This window comes from Loxodonta africana, chromosome 12 (genome assembly GCF_030014295.1).
Source record: "Loxodonta africana isolate mLoxAfr1 chromosome 12, mLoxAfr1.hap2, whole genome shotgun sequence".
NCBI lineage: Eukaryota > Metazoa > Chordata > Mammalia > Proboscidea > Elephantidae > Loxodonta > Loxodonta africana.
Genome location: NC_087353.1, coordinates 87865186 through 87887266, shown reverse-complemented (window position 1 = coordinate 87887266; position 22081 = coordinate 87865186). Strand labels below are relative to the sequence as shown.

Below are 22081 nucleotides of genomic sequence, written 5' to 3'. Positions count from 1 at the left end.
ACTGTGGAGAGGTGGCAAGGGAGACGGGAGGGGGCCAGGCAGTGCCAAGGTTGCCAGGCAACTAAAATCTACCGCATCCCCACTCCATTCTTTGTTGTGGTGGTGAATTTGACTGAATTTTATTCAGAGAGCCAGGCAACTGTGGCTTCCAGCCCTGCCCCCTAGTGCCTCTCACATAGAGGGCCATCACTTAACAAGGACCAGATCCCCACTTTCCTCCAAACGGCTCACCTTTCTGTGTGAGTTGACCCATTTCACAGACCCCGACATGAAAAGTTGTCGGGAGCCCAGCTATGGAAATTCCAGGCGTCACCAGTCCCTCTCAGCAAGGGCTTGGCTGGAATCAAGCTTGGAGAGCCCTCCTCCCCCACATGCATAACTGCGCCAGCAGGATCTAGGCTCCTGTGAGCTTGTGAGAACATGCGCGCTTCTGGGAGCATGCGCTCTTTGGTGTGCGTTTGCATGTGTGTCTCTTAGGGATGGGGGGCACAGTCTGTGGTGTGTCTTCCGGGAGATATTTCCGGGATGGAGCTTGGGAAAAATCCAGGGGAGAGAGGCCGGAGGCTCTCACAGCGGCGTTCTAGGCCCCTTCAGCCACATCTCATCTTGGCCTAGGGCAAAGACAGGATGGCTGGGACAGGAGCGGGGGTCAACCTGGCGGGGACGGAAGAGGGCTCCGGCCAGGGACAAGCTGCAGGTGAAGGAGCGGGCTCCGGGGACCGCTGGGGAGGATGCTCCAGAGGCCTGGGGAGTGGGGACAATCTCCGAGCCCGGGCCTGGGAAGCGAGCCGCCGGGTGGCGGAGGGCCGGACTGGGAAGGCTGGCTCTGGGGTAGTTAAGAGAGGCACACAGTCGGGGCAGATGGGTCCTCGGGGCCTGGCGGGTGGACTGCGCTGGGGGTTGAGGGTGAGGGCGAGGGGGCAGTCTGATGGGGGGTGGTCTTGGGAGAGGCTGACAGGTCCTGAGGGCGGTGATCTGGGAGGGCAAGCTAGGGTCCAGGTTCCGAAGGGGGCTGCTGGGCCTGCCACGGGGTGGGCCACAGTCCGGGGGCTGAGGGCCCGGGTCTGGAGGGAATGGGGTAGTGGAGCCAGGTGGGATACGACTCCGTCTCCACCCGGCCTTCAGCGCCCCCGAGCGGGACCCAGCCCAGTGTGCCTGGCAACTTCTGCTGAGGGCGCCCCCTGGCGGTCAACGCCAGCCCACACAAGCCGCCGGGGCAGGGTCCCACCAGCTGGAACCGGCTGGGGATCGCCCTCCGCTCAGAGCCCGGTGCCAACCTCCGAGGGATCCTGCCAGCCTGCCTGGCCTCCCCGCACCGCCCACCAAGGCCGCGCCCCGAGCAGGGGATCCAAAGTGTCCAGGCCTGGAGCCTCCGTCTCTCATTTGTGTCGGCAGCATCTGTGACCCCGTGGGGGGAGAAGAACATTTCTGCCGACCAGCTCTGGGACCTCCGGCTGGTTTCCAAGCCTCTCTGAACCTCAGGCTACACATCTATTAAATGGACTTAATAACACCTAACTCTTAAAAAAACTCTTAGGGGTGGTGTAAATCATAAATCAGACTTTCCAAGCAAAGTCACTTAGTACGTGGGACTCTCGCTGGTTTACAGTCTTCACTGTGCCCTCACCCTAACGTACCCGATGAGCAGAGTGAGTCTGGGAGAGGCTAAGTAAGGGCTCGGGTGTCACTCAGCCAGTGGGATTCAAACCCAGGTCTGCCCTGGGCGCCTGTGGTAGCTGAAGCCGAGGGAGGTGTGGAGTTGCTGGCCTGACTCAGTTCTGTTGCCCTGGGCAAGCGGCCTCTCTCTGGGCTTCACTTTCCACACTCACTTGTCTTAGTTATCTAGTGCTGCTGTAACAGAAATACCTCAGGTGTGTGGCTTTAACAAAGAGAAATTTTTTCACAGTCTAGTAGGCTAGAAGTACAAATTCAGGGTGTCGCCTCCAGGGGAAGGCTTTCTTTGCTCTGGAGGAAGGTCCTTCTGGTCAATCTTCCCCTGAACTAGGAGCTTCTCCACCAGGGAACTCAGGGTCCAAAGGACGCACTCTGCTCCTGGTGCTTCTTTCTTGGTGGTATGAGGTCTCCAGCTCTCTGCCAGCTTCCCTTTCTTTTTATCTCTTGTAAGATAAAGAGTGGTGCAGGCCACACCCCAGGGAAACTCCCATTACAGTGGATTAGGGATGCAACCTTGGTAAAGGTGTTACAATCCCGCCCTAATCCTCTTTAACGTAAAATTACAGTTACAAAATGGAGGACAACCACCCAATAGTGGGAATCATGACTCAGCCAAATTGATACACACATTTGGGGGTGGGGGACATAATTCAATTTATGACAGCACTGAATGAACCAACAGTAGAGATTGCGTTCCGAAAAGCAGGCCTGGAGACCGGGGACTAGGGCCACTCCTGACCTATAGTCTAGCCACCACCCACCCACATACTTCCCATAAGCCACGGCCCCACCAGCACACCTCTACACTCTCCTCTCTCAGGGGCTCCCATCAGTGACTGCTGGTTCTGGCATTTGGATCTGGGCAGAGGGGATCAGGCCAACCGTGGGGAGACTTCTGGGTTCCTGAAATCTTTGGCTTTAAGTGCTACAGGGGCCAGGCTGGTCTCCTGAGCTGTGGATGAAAGGCTCAGGCCAGGGCACAACCCTCCTCTAGGCTGGGGCTGGGCTGGGGATCTGGGATCCCTCCTTATTCCTTGAACATTCTCTTCCTAGAGAAGCTAGGTTTCCTGGGGATCCCCCAAGTCTTCCCCCTGAAACCACTGCAGCTCCATCTCCTCACACCTAGTCCCTGGTCCTCACAGGGTCCCAGGGCTGCCGGACCCTGATTCACCTCTTCTCTCACTGACATCTCCCTCCCCTGAAGCTGCCTCTCTGGCCTGCCTTGGGGACCTCAGCAGCATCCTCCTCTCCCCTTTAAGCCCCCAGTCCTGCAGTGACCACTGAGTTGACTAGGCCAGAGCTGAGGGCTTCTTGGAGGATGATGGTGATCACTGGCTGAGGAAGGCAGGCCCCATGACCCCTTAACCACTCCATCCACTCTGCCTGGTGCACCTCCCCCCAGCCCAGGATAGAGCTGGTGCCTGGATAGGGCTGGGTCCACTCAGCAGCAGGCTGGATTGGATTGCCAGAGGATTCTGGTTGGACAGCCTCCGGGCAGGCACTCCCTGAACCAGGCATCACCTGGGATTTCTCACATGCAGAACCAAAGAAGGGGTCAAGTGGCAGGTGTCCCTTCCTCTCCCCCATTCTTGCCCGTATCCACCCTGATAGGGGGTATTCACTCTGCTCCAAAACCACACTGCCCTCTTGCCACCAGAATCCACCATGTTCCTGTGGAATCTTGAAGCTTACAGGGCCCTCTCACCCAAGTTGCCTCATGGGGCAAAGGCTGCTGGATGGGAAGATTGGTGGGTAGGTGAGCACATATCTGAGTGGGCCTCTCTGCCTGCCCCTTGGGTGGCCAACAGGAAGTAGTTCCTGGTACCCTCGTTACAGGAGAAGAATGGGAGGAAGTCACTGCGGACAGATGTGAGGTGAACTCCCCCCCTGATGGATGTCAATCTGTGGAAGGAGGGCATCAGGGCCCCACCCTGAGGCCATCTTAGGGATCCCTGTCAGAGAGATGTCAGGTCACACCACAGGGACCTTTCTGGGGTTGAGACTACTGCCATGGCCACATCCTGCCCGAGGAGCCCTTGCTGCTGTCCTAGAATGTGGTGAGATTTGAGTGCAGAGCATATCCTATCTGAGCCCATCAAGCCCCTGGTCCTGCCTGCCCAGCCCCTGGTGTCCCTCAGGGAAATCTGCAGAGCCAGGAAGGCTCCCTGCCTGGCACTGCTGCTCCAGCTCCAAAGGCCTAGAAAAAAACCGTTGCGGGGGCAGTGGGGAAAGACAACTGAGATTGGGATACTCTCCCCTCTCCTCCGGCCTCCACCCTGAGGTCCCCTCCACCTGGGTGTAACATGGCTCCTGAACTTGCCTCCAACCTCTTATGCACCCCTTACCCCCCTACAAAAAACAAAAAAAGCACAGCCAAGGCCCAAATCAGACAAACCATTTTGCTGACTTAATTTATCAACATCACCTGGGGAAGTGTTCAAAACAGGAAACAATTTGGGACGTGGTGTTATCATCTCACATGCACACACGTGCATACGTGCGCACACTGACCACATCCGTGGCAAATGGGCTCTGGTTGTGTATGTGTGGTGACACTTCATGGAGGCCTAAGAATAAAACATGATGTGCAAAGATGGTGGGAGCCCAGGAACACAGACTCCCACCAGATGGCAAGTTCCAGAGGCCTGGGAGGCAAGGAAGGCCAGGTGGACTTGGGGCCTCGCTCATTGAACTAAGCATTCCTCCATGGCTTGTGCTTCGGAGGGTCAGGGAAAAGGATGAGGCTGGGGCCACCTGGGCCAGAGTGAGGAGGCCTCTCTCCTGCCTGAGCATAGAGTCCATTCTCAACAAAGATGAAACTGCTGTGGGCAGAGGCAGGCAGGGGTGCCCCAGGGGCCGGTGCCTGGGGCTGGGATGCCGTGGGGGTGGGGAGCAGTGGCCACCGGGAGAGTTGCTGCTGGTGGTGGGCCATCTCCAGGGTTGCTGGGCAGAAGTAGTTAGTGTTGACGGTGGTGTAGGGAATATGGAGGGAGGCCCGGGAGGCCTGGCCAGTGGCCTGCAGGAGTAACGGGGAAAGAGGGCCAAGTGAGACTCTACCTAGCTCATGCCCCCCAACTCAAACCCCACTTGCTCCCCACTCCAAACATGATCCCCAGTCCTCACCTGAGCTCGCACTTGTGTCCGGGGGCTGGTGTGGGGCGTCTGAAGCCTAGGGACTGACCTGGGAGAAAGAGGGAGTCAGAGGCAAAGCTTGTGTTAGCTCAGCAGTGTGGGGATTTTGATTGGAGCTGGGGCTGACGCTGGGCTGGGGGCCTAGTCTTACCAATGCCTCTGCTGAAGCAGGTGCAGGAGGAAGATGCAGCCAAAGAGGAGGACCCCAGACACCCCAAAGATCCCGGCCAAGTCTGCCCTCAGAATGGAGGCTGGAGTAGGGGCAGGGGGCTCTGCCAGGGAGAGAGATGCACCAGCTGGGCAACCAGGGTCCTCGATCCTCTCCCTGCCCTCCCTGGTCCCCAAGCCCTTCCCTCCCTGGGCCCGTCTCTTCATCAGACCTACCTTGGTCTGTGCTGAGGAGGAGGTTCCCACAGGCCTCCTGAGAGCCCTCAGGGAAGGACACAAACTTGCAGCAGAAGGTGCTGTTGGGACTGGGGCTTTTCCCCTCTGACCCTCCCAGGGTGAGGGAGATGTTGGTTCTGGCTTCCCAGTGGGCCTGGTGAGCAGGGGCCCACTGCTGGGTGCCTAAGTCAGGGTGTAGCACAGCCAGCCTGGTCCCTCCGGCAACGTCCGGCCCCCCCCAGCTCACAGTCACCAGGGAAATGGAGCCCGATCCCAGGAATCCACAGCGGACAGTGAAGGATGGGACCTTAGTGGACTCCATCTGAATCTGCACCCACACCTCAGGGGTCCCTGTGGAATACGGAGATAGAAAGGTCTAAGGCTGTGTTTCCACCTCTCCCTAGGGTGGCCCCTATGTCTCTCTGACCTCTCCCCCAGGCTGTGGCCTCCAGCCTGGCTCAGCCCAGCCCAGCCGGGCCTCCTACTCACCAGCAGTGAGGCAGAGGGTCAGCAGGGTCAAGAGCAGAGCCAAGGGCTGGGGCCCGGCCATGGCTCCCCTCTGCCCAGGCTCTGGGGCTGTAGGGGACAGCACCTCTGTTTCCGTTCTCATTACGGGAAGTTTTCATGTTGGGAGCAGGTGGGGTGGGGGCGGCAGCCCAACCCCGCTTCCTGTTCTTGTTGTCGCTTCAGAGAGGGTGAATACCAGCGGTCCCCAGGCTACAAATGAGATCCGTTTTCAAGCACGTCTTTAAGAATTGTAGGTAAGAGGAAGAAACAGGTGCGTGTAGTCCTTATCTAGCCTTTAGTGCAAGAAAAGGCTGGAAGGCTTTTCAATGATTTAAAAGCCGCATGCGTGGCAAGTGAAGGTGATTGTGATGGAGAATTTGTTGTGAGTTGGGGTTTGTTCAATCATCTCAAAGTGAGGACAAATTTACATGACATTGAGGGGCAAGTAGAAGTATGAGTTGTCTGTAGGGCGTTGGTAACCCAGGGACTTACCCTCAGGAGACTTAAAGTGATAATGACAAGCTTTCCCCTGTCCACAAAGACTGTGTTTTTGTGTGAGCAGTAATGGGTTAGGGCAGTCCAGGCTCAGGTTCCTTTCACAAGCCACCTGCTGCTAGCACAGGCCCTGGGAAGGATGCTGGGATGAGGGAGGGAGACACGCTCTAGGCGAATGCTCCAAAGAATCACCTGGTTTCTCATTAGGAACGAGTCTCTGAGCCCTGCCCCTCATCCAGCTAAGGGGAAAGGATGTGAGGAATTTGGGAAGAGGAAAACTGTAAGCAGAGGCCGGCAGGGAAGCTACATAAGAACCAACCTCAGTTTGGCCCACCACGTATTTACTGAGGACACCTGAACTGGCCTTTAAACACCCTTTTTGTGCCAGTGGGAACCTTGGTGATGCAATGGTTAAGAGCTTGGCTGCTAACCAAAAGGTCAGCAGTTCAAATCCACCAGCTGCTCCTTGGAAACCCCGTGGGGTAGCTCTACTTTGTTCTATAGGGTCGCTATGAGTTGGAATCGACTTGACAGCAGCACGCTTGGTTTTTTGGTTTTGGATGTGCTAATGGGAGTCCCTTGGTGGTGCAAACAGTTAAGTGTTCAGCTGCTAACGGAAATACTGGCAGCTCAAGTCCACCCAGAGGTGCCTTGGAAGAAAGGCCTGGCAATTACTTCTGAAAAATCAGCCGTTGAAAACCCTATGGAGCACAATTCTACTCTGACGCACATGGGATCGTCATGAGTCAGAACAACTTGATGGCAGCTGGTACTGGTTATGTGCCAATGAGTCCCACATTAACCTCTCTAGCCCTGACCACACTCCTGAACTCCAATCTCGGGTATCCAGCTGCCTACTTGTCATCTTCTTGGGGGTACAAACATTGCAGACTTGACTTGCCCAGAACTGAACTCTGCTCCATCTCCAGCCGTCCCCATCCCCTCGATGACAATTTCTTCCAGTCCCCCAGGCCAAGAACATAGTCATCTTTGACTCTTCTTTCCCTTTCAACCTAACAGGAAATCCTGTGGGCTTTCCCATCCAGACCAACTGACCATGTCTCCTCACCTCCATTGCCACCTCCTGATTCAAACCACCATCACCCGGATTTCTGAATTTCTAGCTGGTCTCCCTGCTTCAACCTCTGCTTTTCTTCTATCCATTCTCAATAAAGTGGCCAGCGTGATCCTGTCAGGAAACCTGCACCAGCTGGTCACACCACTCCCTTGCTCATCCCATTCCATTCAGAGCAAGGGCCTCTAAGGCCTCACATGACCCACATCACTTGGACCTCTCCTCTTACCTCACTAGCCTACAAACGTGTTCAATTAAAACACCTGGACTTGGAGTCAGCTAGGAGAAGAGGCTGATGCTTGCTCACCAGGGCCTGGCCTCCACAGTGGTGGCTGGAGTGGAGGGCATCCTCCTGGCTATCGAGTGAATCACAAGTTCTGTTTTCTCCTCCCAAAAAGTGTTGTTCCAAATTGCTTTCTTGTTTTTGAGCATATAAGGAATGCGAACCAACTAGGACTCTGCTGTCTGTGCAGTGACCTCTGACACTTGCCAGGAATCAAAAAGCTTTGTGGTCCTGTCTTATCCTCTGGTGCTGTGAGCCTGAATCCGGGGACAGCAAGTAGCTGAGTGAGCTCAGGGTTAGAATCAAGGGCTCTGTCTTTGGGAAGAGTTTGTCCAGGGTGTGGTGAGAACTGAAGGACAGCCCTGCCCCAGGGCTGTAGTCCTCTCTGAGGCCTGGCTTGCCCATGTGCCGAGACTCAGCATTTTTAATCCTGTGATGCCAGCCATACCCCTCCAGTCTTCTGGGTAAACTCTGTCACCCCACCCACACCTTAAGCTCTGTGACATGGTCTTCACAGGAGCCTAGATCAGCAGGCTTTCCAGGTCAATCACATCACTGCTCCCACCCCAGTTAGCATTCTCTTGACCTTTAACCTTCTCTCAGGCCAATGTACCAGTCCCCAAACCCAGCTCGTGCCTGTTTTCACCACTTTCTCCATTGCTGTTCCAGGGCCAGGGTGTGAGATCTGTGCAAAACTGACCCACTTCGATTTGCCATATCACAGGGTGGGTATGGAACACTGGGGGCATCTAGGGCTGCTGGCCTCTCTCTCTCTGGTCTGGAAGACCCTTTTCTCCCACCTACTGACATCCTACCTACTTTGTAAGCCCCAGCTCCAGGAACCACTTCCAGGAAGCGCCCCAGAGTTATATATTTCCTTCTTGTACAACCATTGCACTGATGGCAGGCCACCACTAAGCCAGGCTCTCAGTAGACCCTGGGCTGTGGCTGTTGCGGTGGAAGTCAGTTTTCACAGGTTAACTCCAAGCCCTGGAGGAAAGGCCCATCTTTCTTTCAACCCCCACAAAAAGTACATAAAGGAAAATCAATAAATACGTGTTGATGGGTGGGTTAAAACCCGTGGTACAAATTTAATTATTCACCAATATTTGTATTTTTTTTTTCAATCTTGTAAGCCACATGTTCTCCCTTTTAAAAGTGTACCTTGGTAAGGTCTCATGGTATAAGATTCAAATAATGTAGAAGAATGGAAAACAGCAAAGTTCTTCTTCACCAGCCTTCTCATTCCCCTTTTAATTTTCAGGAGGTTAAAACTATCAATCCTTTATCATTTCTGGACTTTGTGTATGGCCTAGGAAGGCTGAGATTACAAAGATATTTCTATAGTTTTATTTTTATGCTTAACTCTATGAAGGGTTTATTCTTACTCCATGAAGAATTTTATTTTGGGGTTGGTATAAATTTGCAGTAACATTTTAAGTGGAGAGCTAGATGTCCCCAAACTACCTGTTGAACAGGCTCTCTCACCTTGTTTGTAAATTAAATTCCTACAGAAAATGGACCTACTTCTGGATTCTCATGTCTACTGCCTTATTTGTTTAGTCCTGTTTCAATACCACAAATCTAACTAGAATATTTTTATGTTTTAATATGTCAGGGCAAGTCTCCCTTGTCCTTTTTCAGCACTTCTTGGCTGTTCCTGAACAGTCTCCAGAATTTTGGACTCCAGAGACATAAAAGGTCATGAAACCTAGCAACATTAAGCCCTGCATCATCAAGCCTGCATTGCTGGCCTCCTCCCACTTTGTCCTGGAGGTACAAGCAAGATGACACAGGTCTGGTAATGACAACTTCCTGCCTTGACATTTACGTGAAATCTCTGCAGCAACAGCCCAAGCCCTGCTACAGTGAAAACAGTCCTTGTGGTCTCTAGAACTAGGCCCATGAGGGTTTGAACTGGTGCCACAATTTAATAGCTGTGTAAAGTTGGTGACTAACCTCTTGAAGAAGCAACATCCCAATAGGGAGAGCACTGTCTGCTTCAGAGGTAATGAAGAGGCTTCAATAAGTTTAGGTAGGCACCACACTCTGCATATGCCTGCCTTATGCCCTCAGAGAACATTGGTGAACATCTTTTTAATATGATTCGTTCCTTGAGTTTAGCCTAGTCTCTCCAGGACATTGGGATTAGTTTTCTTTGTGGCTTCTGTGGAAGAAGAGGTGACAATACAGTCATGATCTTTATTGTGCCTCCCCAAGCAGATCTCCCAGAAAAATCTAGTGGCCTTCAATTTCAGTGAGGGACTGCCCCACCTCAGGCATCACTTTCCTTGGAAGAGGCAGCCCTTCAGTCTGACCTCCTCATTGCAGCCGCCCTTTTGGGAAACCACCAGCTCCTCCCTGAGCGATCCGTTCTTTCTGTAGGCCCCTTGAGCCTAATGCAGAAAGAAGCCCAGGCAGCCGATCCTGACGTGCCTCAATTCCTGAGGCTGAAACACAAGGTCCTAGACGGGCTAGCCTTACCACACTGAGAAAGTAAAATAGCCATAAAAACTCAATTACAGATCAGAGTAGTATTTTGAGATAATAACCAATTTTGTTTTTCCCAGTACTTCCTTTTCTTTTCCTTCCTTGCAAGCAAGCTGTTTCTGAGCTTCAAAGGAGAGATGTGACAGGGCTAGGAGTGACACGGTTGTCTGTTGGTATCTCTGGTTTTTGGTCTCAAAAGCCCAACAGCCCTCTTAAAGAATCTGAGAATTTGTGGTTCAGATACAACATTTGAGAGAAGCCAGGGAAGAGAGGAGAGCTTATCCGACAAGCCAGAAAGAGCTCCACCTGTTTGGAAGAGAGAAGGTGTGGAAGTGATGAGATGCAGTTCTGAGTTCAGGGCAGAAGGGCCAGAGCTCCAAGAGAGGGCAAGACTCTGGAGAGGGGGTGGCTGCGTGGTGAGTTCAAGGACCATAGCAGGACTTGAATCATGGCACAGGAGCAATGATGGGCACATGCTGTGTGGGCAGAGCCAAACACCCCCCCTTGCATCCCCCAATGCTTTGGCACTTCACACAATTTTCCGGAAGAGGATAGATTATATTTTTCCACCAACAAGGCAGAATAAGAGCTTGAAATAGAAATTATGTTGTAGAGAAAAATGTCTCTCCTCGGTTTGTAGAATGAGACTTCTACATTTTTACATTTTTTTTAGTAGTAAGTTTTTTTTTGGAACTGTGCTTTAGGTGAAAGTTTACAGCCCAAGTTAATTTCTCATACAAAAACTTATACACGTATCATTATGTGACACCACTTGCAATCCCTATAACGTGATAGCACACTCCCCCTTTCCACCCCGGGTTTCCTGTGTCCATTCAACCAGCTCCTATCCCTTTCTGCCTTCTCATCCTGCCTCCAGACAGGAGCTGCCCATTTAATCTCGTGGATCTACTTGAACTGCACTGAAGGCACTGGCGAAAAACAAGTCTCCAGGAATTGACAGAATATCCATTGACATGTTTCAATAAACGGATGCTGCACTGCAAGTATTCACTTCCAGTGCTATGCCAAGACATTTGGAAGACAGCTACCTGGCCAAAAGACTGGAAGAGATCTGTATTTACACCTATTCCCAAGAAAGGTGATCCCACCAAATGTGGAAATTATCGAGCAATATCATTAATATCACACACAAGTGAAATCTTGCTGAAGACCATTCAAAAGCAAGTGGCTGCAGCAGTATATTGACAGGGAACTGCCACTAATTCAAGCCAGATTCGGAAGACGACACAGAACCAGGGATATTGTTGCTGATGTTAGATGGATCCTGGCTGAAAGCAGAGAATACCAAAAAGATGTTTACCTGTGTTTTGACTACGCAAAGGCATTCGACTGTGTGGATCATAACAAGTTATGCGTAACATTGCGAAGAACGGGAATTCCAGAACACTTCATTGTGCTCATGAGGAACCTGTAAATAGATCAAGTGGCAGTTGTTCGAACAGAACAGGGGATACTGTGTGGTTTAAAGTCAGGAAAGGTGTGCGTCAGGGTTGTATCCTTTCACCATACCTATTCAATCTGTGTGCTGAACAAATAATCCAAGAAGCTGGACTATATGAAGAAGAACGGGGCATCAGGATTGGAGGAAAACTCATTAACCACCGGCATTGTGCAGATGACACAATCTCGCCTGCTGAAAATGAAGAGGCTTTGAAACACCTACTAATGAAGATCAAAGACTACAGCCTTCAGTTTGGATTACATCTCAACATAAAGAAAACAAAAATCCTCACAACTGGACCAATAAACAATATCATGATCAACGGGGAAAAGATTGAAGTTGCCAAGGATTTCATTTTACTTGGATCCACAATCAACACCCATGGAAGCAGCGATCAAGAAATCAAAAGACGCATTGCATTGGGCAAATCTGCTGCGAAAGACCTCTTTAAAGTGTTGAAAAGCAAAGATGTCACCTTGAAGACTGAGGTGCACCTGACCGAAGCCATGGTGTTTTCAATTGCCTCCTATGCATGTGAAAACAGGATGATGAATAAAGGTGATGAAAAAAAGAACTGACACCTTTTAATTGTGGTGTTGGTGAAGAATATTCACTTTATCACTCACTGCCAAAAGAATGAATAAATCTGTCTTGGAAGAAGTACAACCAGAATGCTCCTTAGAAGCAAAGATGGCGAGACTACGTCTCACATCCATTGGACACATGGTCAGGACGGATCAGTGCCTGGAGAAGGACATCATGCTTGGTAGAGGGTCAGTGAAAAAGAGGAAGACCCTCAGTGAGATGGACTGACATGCGGCTGCAACAACAGGCTTAAGCACAACGATGATCGTAAGGATGGTGCAGGACCAAGCAGTGTTTTGTTCTGTTGTACACAGGGTGGCTATGAGTCGGAGTTGACTCGATGGCACCTAACAACACCTACTTGAACTAAGAAGCACACTCTTCAAGAGTATTATTTTATGTGTTATTGTCCACTCTAATCTTTGTCTCAAGAGTGGGCTTCAGGAATGGTTTCAGTTCTGGGTTAACAGAGAGTCTGGGGGCCATGTCTTCGAGAGTTCCTCTAGTCTCAGTCAGACCAATTAGCCTGGTCTTTTTACACGAATTTGAGTTCTGCACCCCACTTTTCTCCTGCTCCATCAGGGACTCTGTTGTGTTCCCTGTCAGGCCGGTCATTGAGTACCATCTAATTCTTCTGGTCTCAGGCTGATGGGGTCTCTGGTTTATGTGGCCCTTTCATCTCTTGAGCTAATATTTTCCTTGTGTCTTTGATGTTCTTCATTCTCCGTTACTCCAGTTTACATATATTTTAAGTGTTGTAAAAAAGGTTACTTTTGTTCCTGTATGCTTATTATTACATTCTACTTTTTGTCAAAATAATATAAGACCACTCACATATTAGTTCAACATTTACCATCACTTACGAGGGAAATGACTTGCCCAGGGTCACAAGGCTAATAAAAAGCTGAGCCAGGATTGGAACCCTGACAATTTTAGCTCCAAAACTCAGACTCTTGACAATTATGCTGAACTGCCTCTCCTGCACAAAGTTAAATTAAAGTTGAACTACAAGGTTTATGGTAGAAGAGAGTCCTCTGTCCCATCGGTGGAGAGCCTGGTGTGCATACACACACACACACACACAAACTCCTACAACTCAATGAACAACCCAATCAAAAAATGGACAGTTCACCAGAGGATGTTCAAATAGTCAACAAGCACATGAAAAGATGCTCACCGTCATTAGCCACTGTTACTCTGTACTGTCAATTCCAACTCACGGTGACCCTATAAGATAGAGCAGAACTGCCCCATAGGGTTTCCAGGGCTGTAATCTTTAGAGGAGCAGATTCCAAGTCTTTTCTCCTGTGGAGCTGCTGGTGCAAACCTTTTTGGTTCGGTGTCGAGTGCTTAACCATTGTGCCACCTGGGCTCCTTCATTAGCCATTAAACCAAACAAACAAAAAAACTCAAACCTGTTGCTGTCAAGTCGATTTCGACTCATAGCAACCCTGTACGACAGAGTAGAACTGCCCCATAGGGTTTCCAAGAAGCGGCTGGTGGATTCAAACTGCTGACCCTTTGGTTAGCAAATGAGCTCTTAACCACTATGCCACTAGGGATTCTTCACTGGCCATTAAGATGCAAATCAAAACCACAGTAAGATACCACCTCACCCCCTGTTAGAATGGCAATGATCAAAAAAATGAAACACGAGGTGTTGGAGAGGATGTGGAGAAACTGGAACCCTCACCCACTGCTGGTGGGAATGCAACATGGTGCAGTTGCTATGGAAAACTTTGGTGGCTCCTCAAAAGGAACATGGAACTATCCTAAGACCCAGTAATCCCAATCCTAGGTCTATGCCCACAACAGAAACCTGTACACCAATGCTCAGGTTCAGCACTTTTCTCAATAGCTAAAATCTGGAAACCTAAATGTCCATCAACAGATGAATGAATAAACAAAATGTGGTATATACATACAATGGACCATTATTCAGCCATAAAGAGAAATGAGGTCGTGACGCACCCCACAACATGGATGAACCCTGAAAACATCATGCTCAGCTACATAAGTCAGTCACAAATACTGTACAACCTCACTATATGCAATAAGCACTACAAAGAAATCAAAGCTTATTAGTGGTTACCAGGGGTGGGAGGGAAGGAGAAGTGAGTTTCTGCTTGAGGAGTGTACATTTATGTTAATGGTGGCAGGATAATTAGGAAAAAGATAGGGATGAGGGTTGCACAACATGAAGAGTATAATCAACGTTGCTGAATTACGTAGAAACTGTTAAATTGGCAAAACTGTTTTGTATTTATTTGTACCATCAAAAAACAAAACTAAGTATCAAAATAAACTGAACTTTCAACCAGAATTTCACAAAATATTAAGCCATGATTTCAACAGTGTTTACTCATCACTTTGCTCTTTATTCTCCAAGATTGCTTTTAGCTATTCCAGGTCCCCTGACCTTCCATATAAATGGGAGGATTGCCTTTTCCGTTTCTGCAAAGGCTATTGGAACGTTGATGGAGACTGCGTTGAATTTATAGATTGTTTTACGTAGCACTGACGTCTTAACTAAAAAAGTTTTTGTGGGGCAAAAAGGTATTCTGTACTACTGATAAAATATTTTAAAATGTTTACTTCATCATTAACTCATCCATTACATTTTTATATATTACAATGTGTCAAACTAGTACGTTTATAGAATCTATAAATACATTTTTTTTTACCTGATGAAGTTCCTCAAACTTCTGGAGTCTATGGCTCCACGGTTCTGTTGCAGTTACTGTTGCTACATAACAAACCACCCCAAACTTAGTGATACGGCCCACCACCTTTTTATTATGCTCGTGGATTCTACAGATCTGGAGTTTGGAAAGGGCACAGGGAAGGACTGTCTGTTTCCTGATGCCTGGGGCCTCAGCTGGGAAGGCTCAAAAGCTTGGGGTGGCAATCATCTGAAGGTTTATTCAGAAGGCTGGTGGATGACGCTGAATGCTAGCTGGGATGTCAGCTAGGCTGCTGGCTGGAACACTACACTTGGCCCCTCCATGAGGCTGCTTGGGATTTCTCACAGCAAGGTAACTGAGTTCCAAGAGGGAGCATCTCAAGAGACTGGAAGTGGAAGCTACCAGTTTCTTTCATGATTTTGGCCTGAAAACTGGCATATCATCACTTCTATCATATTCTACTGGTGAAACAATCACATAGACCAGATCCAACTGCACAATAAGGAGTTCATATAATTTGGGAAGCATGTATAAAACTTCCACAGGTTCTAAGACTGGGGTTTGATCCACCACACTGGGCTGTCTGGCTTCAAATATCCATATTTACGCGAAGCCTCCAAGTTTTTCTTTTGATCTTGTGAAGTACCCTTAGCTTGGCTAGTATTTAAATGATTCGGAATCCTTACCCTCCTGGATCCTTAGTGACCTCCATACTTAACTCCTAAATTCTCCCACTGTGTTCTCAGATCCCATGAAAAAAACTTCTCTCCTTGGCGCTGTACCACCTGAAAACAGGCTAAAGAACTCTGACCAGGCTGGCATCTCCCAGGCCACTAATGGGCTAAGTTTCCAAAAGAAGACCCACAAACCCAACTTCTAGATTTTATCTGGGAGTAGGCAGTGGGGGAGGGAGAAGAATGGCAGGAAGAGGAGATGAAGGGGAAAAAGAAGAGGAGAGAAATAGTTCTGGTTGACCAAAAAATAGACTAATGTGACATAGCCATGACATGACTTGGTTACACTAAGTAATGGTTTCTTCTGCACAGACCAGTAGGTGGATGACTGTGTTCAGCCTGTGAGACCACAGTGAGAAACTGTAATTCAGCAGATACCCAAAATGGGGAAGAACTGGAAATCATATCCATAGGGAGAGGCTGCAGGGTTACTTAAACTGCAGAAGAAAATAGTGAAAGTAGAAGTGACAACTGTTTTCTTGTGGGTGAATGCTTGTCAGAGGGAAAAGCGTGAACAGAGGTATTTTGTGCTGCTCCAAGAAGCAGAACAATAAAAAACAAGTCAAAGTTTCAAGGAGGCAGATTTCCAGAGGCTATTTTGTGGGATTCTGGGTGAGAGATGACAGTGCCTTGGAATAGGATGGTGCCAACTAGAAGAGACAGATTAGAGATATATTCTGGAGAACAACTTGAGAGGACCTGGTGAAGAATCAGATGGAGGAAGGCAGGGTTAAGGAGAAGTAGGTGTCAAGGACTTGGGTTTTGGGTTGGATGTTTAGAGTAACTTCTAAGTTTCCTCCCAACTCACAGGTATTAACAGTTCTATAAATTCCAAATTATGACAGGTGTCTTCGAGGGAATGAAATTACCCCTGCAAGGAATCCTTAGGTGAAATCTGCCAAGACAAAGACTGGCCTGGCCTAAGAGTAGGTGTTTCATAAGGTGCCCACTCCACCTTGCAGCTGGTCAGAACACTGCCTTCCCTTATTTGGGCCTAAATTGTTATCACTAGATAAACTACTCAAAAGCAACCAATCTCTCCCTAACTCCTTTGCCTCACCCAGCCATCCAGTCTCCCAATTACTGAGAAATACATCCTTGAGAGCCTGTACACAAAGCGCTGGGTGGCTTGGGTGGGGGGCCTGTCTGTGCACTGGGCCATCAGTATACAGGATACCAGCAGACAAAGAACCTGACCTCTATCAGTTTAATAATCTCAAACCAGCTCCTAGGAACCAGCTGATTTGAACATGTTTATTGAGCGAATTATTAGGGCACAAGACAGCCTGGGCAAATATGTTCTAATAATACAAGAAAACTGTGGTTTCTTTCCATTAAACACATGGAGGGAGTTCCCCCCTCCCCCCACACACACCACATTACTCCAAACATATCAGGAGATGGGTGCTCTGCTCGAACACACAGGGTCAGGGCTATGGTGCATTAGGAAGGATAGGGGTGTCAATTCCAACAAAGCCATCAGAGAGAAAGGTTAGGTTAGAAAGGCAAACTCTTCTTCCCCTCTCAGAAACCAGGGGGTTGCAGCCTGGAAGGAATGGTTCATTTTACTCCTTTCTCCTGTTTGCCTTTTCCAAGTGGTCATGTCACTGAGGTGGGGAATAGAGATGGGGAAGGGGACAGAGTCTTGTCAGAAATCCTGTAACGAGAAAAACAGAAGGAAAACACACACATGTAACCAACAGCCCAAGGGCAGACACAGCCGACCTGGTCCTCCAGATGACAATTTCGACTCCTGGCTCTCTCAATCCCTGGCCTTTCCACCTATTTGACAGGGCTCATGGGTTACCTGCCAGCATTTCCCAACCACACAAAACCCCTCTTAACCTGCCTTCCACAGTCTGTTCTGGGACACTCGCCTCAATGTTCAGCTCTGTAGAATCTAAGAGGTCCAGCCGGTGCTCACCAGGGGAAGAGTAGCTACCTGGTTGCTAGATAGAATGAGGTCAAAAGTCAGAAAGTTCTTTCTCCACTCCCATCACACCCCGAGCAATAACTAAGTTTCTTTTTCAGTCTCATAATAAGAAATGGGAAGGGGCCACAGTAGGTACCTGTAGCACAGGCAAAGGGCGAGAGAAGGACCAGCTACAGCCTGCTAGGAGTCATCAGAGAAGTGCCTCCTCTCCTGGCCTGCTCAGACAGAGCCCCTTAAGTGAGTTCAGTTTTAGAGCTAGCAAACGGGATTTTTTCTGAGGGAACCTTAGGAAAGAGCATTTTAATAGAGGCCTTGCTCCCTAGTCTCTGGTTTGGAGATGTCATCGTTTGGTTTTTCCTTCCGAGCACAAGACCTCCATTCCCCTGCCCTATCCTATCCTTTCTCCCTCCTCAAGTACAGAGAAGGGAGCAGATGAATAACAGCAGCACCCAGTGACATTAATACAGCCCTTTTCGGTTTGTAGGGCATTTTCACCTTTGCTGTTTTGTATAAATGCTCCATTTGACATATGATGAAATGGAGATTGAGAGAAGATAAGTAGCTAACTTGACAAAGGACTCAAATTCAGGTCATTTAACTCCAAATTCCATGCTTTCTACCATACTGGCAGCACTTCCTCCTGGGAGCAAGCAGGCTAAGTAGAAAAGGAGTGAGTAACATGGAACTGGGGCAGCCCTCTATAGGACAAAGGAGGGAGGAGGGAAGGTAGGTACGGAAGTGTGTGTGTGTGTGTGTGTGTGTGTGTATTTGTGTGGTGAAGAGACTTAGTGAATGGGTTGCAAGGCTGGATTAGATGAGTTCATCTCTAGCTCTAGGATTCCTTCCAATTCTTAGGGGTTCAGAGGTAACAATACTTATTTAAGGATTGGGGGTGCTATTTCAGTTCTTTCTGGTATTTTTTCTTTTCCTTATTTCTTAAACAAAAGTAAATAGCAAAGTCTGAAGCAACGTACAAACTTTTCACCTTTACTCTGATTCTTTCAAAAAGCCCTAAGCAGCTTTCAGAGACATGGGTACCATCAGGGCTACCAGAAGAGAATCACTCTAGTTTCTCTCCTCCTCTTATCTATCGTTCTAGAGGAAGAAGGGAATGCTGGGTCCTCTCACCTTGTCTGTATCTTGCCATTCTTCACTTGCGTCATCCTGAGCTGCTGGCCCTTCTTCTTCTTCCTCTTCCATGAGGCTGAGTCTGCTGGCAGTAGCAAGAGTAGAGGTTTTCAAACTGTTCTTTCGGGATTCCTGAGAGTTCCTCAGACAGAGTGGAGAACAAGTACAGCAGGGCTCTACGTCCCCACTCTTGGTTTGATCAGAGCAAAACCCAGTGCTGTCGAGTCAATTCCGACTCACAGTGACCCTGTAGGACAGAGTAGAACTGCCCCATAGAGTTTCCAAGGAGTGCCTGGTGGATTCGAACTGCTGACCCTTTGGTTAGCAGCTGTAGCACTTAACCACTACGCCACCAGGGTTTCCTTAATCAGAATAGCTCTACTTATATCTGCTATACATACCAGGGTTCCACATAACACTGGAAGAAAGTGTTCTGTGATTAAAACGAGTAAAAAAAAAAAAATCACTGGGATAGATGCGCTGGATAAGGAGAGAATCCCCTCATGGTAGAATGACAGATGCAAAATGAAGCTAGAAGATGGCAGGGAAGCTCACCGGGTCAGCCGACTGCCCAGACCAGGACCTGAAGAGTTGAGCGGTGTATGGAGATGCTGTGGACCTGAGTACCTCAGCCGCTGGATGTCTGAAAGGCGCTGGCTGTTGAGAATGAAGTAGGATCGGTGACAGGGGATAAGAGTAAAGGGTAAAACGAGGAGGTAAGGTAGTCAGTGTTAAAGTGGAGAAAAGCTCAGTGTAGGGAGAAAGACAAACTTAAAAGATTAAAAAAAAAAAAAAAGGACTTTAGAAGACTCAGAGAACCGGAGAGTGCTGTAGTAGGGAACAACAGAACAGAAACCACAAGCTGGAGATGGCAAGATGCCGAACTGGGAAGCCAGAGACCAGACTCTCTCCCTGGCCCTCACCCGTGAGTGAACTCTGATTCTGAGCCCTCTTCTTCTTCCACCTCTTCTAACCCTCCCAGGGGCTGCCTACTCTTCACAGCTGTAGAAGTGAGGGTGGGCGTGGGTGGGATGCTGTTCAGCTGTAGGCTTTCTTCCTGGAAGGGAGAGGTGTCCTCTCCGTTCGGCCTGGAGGGGCCTGCAGAGAAGCAGGTGCACATATTAACTGTAAACCAGACACTTCTACTCTTTTAAGAGCTGCCCAGGATTTGGTAAGGGAATGTTAAGAAAGGAGAGAATGGAAAATCTGTATGACCTCATTCTGTTGTATCTCAAAAGTGAGAGGAGGCTAAAGCATAGCCCCATGTGCTACAAGTAAGGCTTACAGAATCCTTTCTAGGCCTGACCAAGAAAAACTTAACAGTACAGCTTAGAAAACGAGATGGAAAGAGACATAAACATACATCTCTAAACACAAATGTGAGAGGAGGCTGGATTCCTAAGATTGAGAGGTGGGAAAGGAAGTTGGCCTGAGTTACTCAATGAAAACACGTAAGACGCTATCCATCGAAGAGATCCCTAGTGAGAAAAAGCTGGAAATTTCAATATAGCTTTGTAACTAGACATTAGGGTGGAAGGATGAGGGCTAGGGAGGAACAGAAACGAAGGATAGGATTCCCTAAAGGCCAGAAAAAAACGAGATGACTGCAACGTCTATCAAGTTTTGATACGGAAGATAAGTGGAAGATCTGGGGCTCAAAAAGTTTAAGGACCTCTCTCCTCCAGAGCTCAGAGCCCTGGTGGTACAGTGGTTAAGTACTCAGTAAGGTCTGTGGTTTGAACCCACCATTCGCTCCACAAGACAAAGATGTGGCAATCTGCTTCTGTAATGATTACAGCCTTGAAAACCCTACAGGGCAGTTCTACTCTGTCCTATAGGGTTGCTGTGAGTTGGAACAGACTCGACGGCAACAAGTTTGGGTTTTTTTGGTCTCATCCAGAGATCCGAGGAGGAGAAAGAATCCAAAGATGTCTGAGAAAATCCATGTAATACAATTTTAAGTTAAACTGATATTAACATTTGTCCACTTTAAATATTCATACCCCATTACCCTCTCTCCCCATGGATGTTTTGTACCCTAAAAACTATAACCTAAAAGTGAGCTGCTGTTGGTTTAAGCAAAGAGGGCTGCAGAAAACAGGGAAGAGCCACGCCCATTAGCCAGTATACCCAGAAAGGAAAACTGGACTCCCAGCAGATGGCAGCACTAACCTGAGGGAACCTAGGCGGGACAGGAGTGGAAAGGTGCTGGACTTGTGTTCCACTACCGCTTTAACTCTCCCCGCAACACTGTCCACAACCAGGCTGCATTTCAGAGCTCTACAACTACATCTCTAGTTGACTGATGCTTCCACTTGGATAGTTTCTGTCATCTTGAATTCATTAGTCAAAGGCTGAGCTTATCTTTTCAAAACTGGCTTCCCTTCCTGACTTTCCCTCTCCATTCTTCATTTAGTCTTTCAGGCTCCATATCAGAATCCTTTCTTCCCACTGCACCTGACTTTAATTAGTCATATTAATTCTCTTAAGGCCAGACACAATCGTCCCTTCCTCTCTATTCTGGCTGAGACATTATAATATGCTGTACATGTGAACTACTACGACAGCTTTTTAAAAAACATATATATTTTATTGTGTTCTTGGTGTAGACTTATACAGCAGGTTAGGTTCCCATTCAACAATTTCTACACAAGTCGTTCAGTGACATTGGTTACATTCTTCACTATGCATGAATATTCTCATTATTTCCATTCTGGTTGTTGTTTCCATTTATCTAGTTTCCCTGCCCCCCTTACATTCTCATCTTTGTTTTAAAGTAACTGTTGACTATTTGGTTTCCGGTAGATTTTTTAAAGGAGCACGGTACTTACGGTGATATTATTTTTTGAGTCAATCAGTTATTCAGCTACAAGGTGATCTCAGGGGTTAGTTTCTGTTCAAGGTTTGAAGAGTATCCCAGGGCAATTGTCTTGGAGAGTCCTCTAATCTCAACCAGTCCAGTAGGTCTTTTTTTTTTTTTTTTGAGGAATTTGAGGTTCTGTTCCACATTTTTCTCCCATTCTATCAGGGTCCACGTATTGTGGCCCTGAGCCGAACAGTATGATCGTTTCTTCACTCACGCTTCTACTTTCTTTTTCCTCTCATCAATTTTGCATACTGGCCCCAGATTAATCTTAGGACACTCTCTTCAATGTACCACTCCTCTGGTCAAAACTGCAAGTGGTTAATCATCATCCTGTACAGAAATGAGGTTGAAATTTCTTTCATGGAAATGCTCCTCACACTGTGGCTCCAACAAACTGTGCTTGCTCTAATCACCAGTGACCTCTACCTTACATAATAAATCCAGTGTTCAATTCTTAGTCCTCATCTTATTTAAAACCCTTTTGTTACCAAATTTTAATAAAAAATTTTTTTTTGATGGCATGTGTTTCAGTATTGGAACGCAAGCTTACTTACTGAGTATGTTTACAGTTTTTTTTTGTTAGTGTGCATTTTGAGAAATACGATCTGGCAATACAGTCTGCCAATGAGACCGATCTGTGGCATGACGG

At 48.3% G+C, this 22081-nt stretch overlaps 2 protein-coding genes across 13 annotated transcripts in view; both read right to left on the bottom strand.

Annotated features, from left to right (window-relative positions):
- Positions 1–5996, bottom strand: part of PVRIG (PVR related immunoglobulin domain containing) — a 40971-nt gene extending 34975 nt beyond the window's left edge. Inside the window, exons 1-5 of one of the 4 annotated variants that reach the window (XM_010601842.3) lie at positions 5680–5930; positions 5191–5541; positions 4958–5078; positions 4798–4855; positions 4256–4690 (exon numbers count right to left, since the gene is read on the bottom strand). In XM_010601842.3, the coding sequence (XP_010600144.2) occupies positions 4367–4690; positions 4798–4855; positions 4958–5078; positions 5191–5541; positions 5680–5800 (975 nt within the window). In that variant the 5' untranslated portion in view covers positions 5801–5930 and the 3' untranslated portion in view covers positions 4256–4366. Of the gene's footprint in view, positions 1–4059; positions 4691–4797; positions 4856–4957; positions 5079–5190; positions 5542–5679 lie in introns of those variants that run through there. The other 3 variants (XR_010323673.1, XM_064295874.1, XR_010323672.1) reach the window with 3 other exon arrangements.
- Positions 5997–12001: 6005 nt separating this feature from the next.
- The window catches only part of STAG3 (STAG3 cohesin complex component), a 36709-nt gene continuing 26629 nt past the window's right edge, over positions 12002–22081 (bottom strand). For 3 of the 9 annotated variants that reach the window (XM_064295865.1, XM_064295861.1, XM_064295864.1), the window contains 4 exons: positions 19490–19664; positions 19122–19223; positions 18567–18651; positions 17206–17454 (listed from right to left, as the gene is read on the bottom strand). In XM_064295865.1, coding sequence (XP_064151935.1) covers positions 17302–17454; positions 18567–18651; positions 19122–19223; positions 19490–19664 — 515 coding nt within the window. In that variant the 3' untranslated portion in view covers positions 17206–17301. Of the gene's footprint in view, positions 17163–17205; positions 17455–18566; positions 18652–19121; positions 19224–19489; positions 19665–21518; positions 21763–22081 lie in introns of those variants that run through there. The other 6 variants (XM_023541734.2, XM_023541735.2, XM_064295863.1 and 3 more) reach the window with 6 other exon arrangements.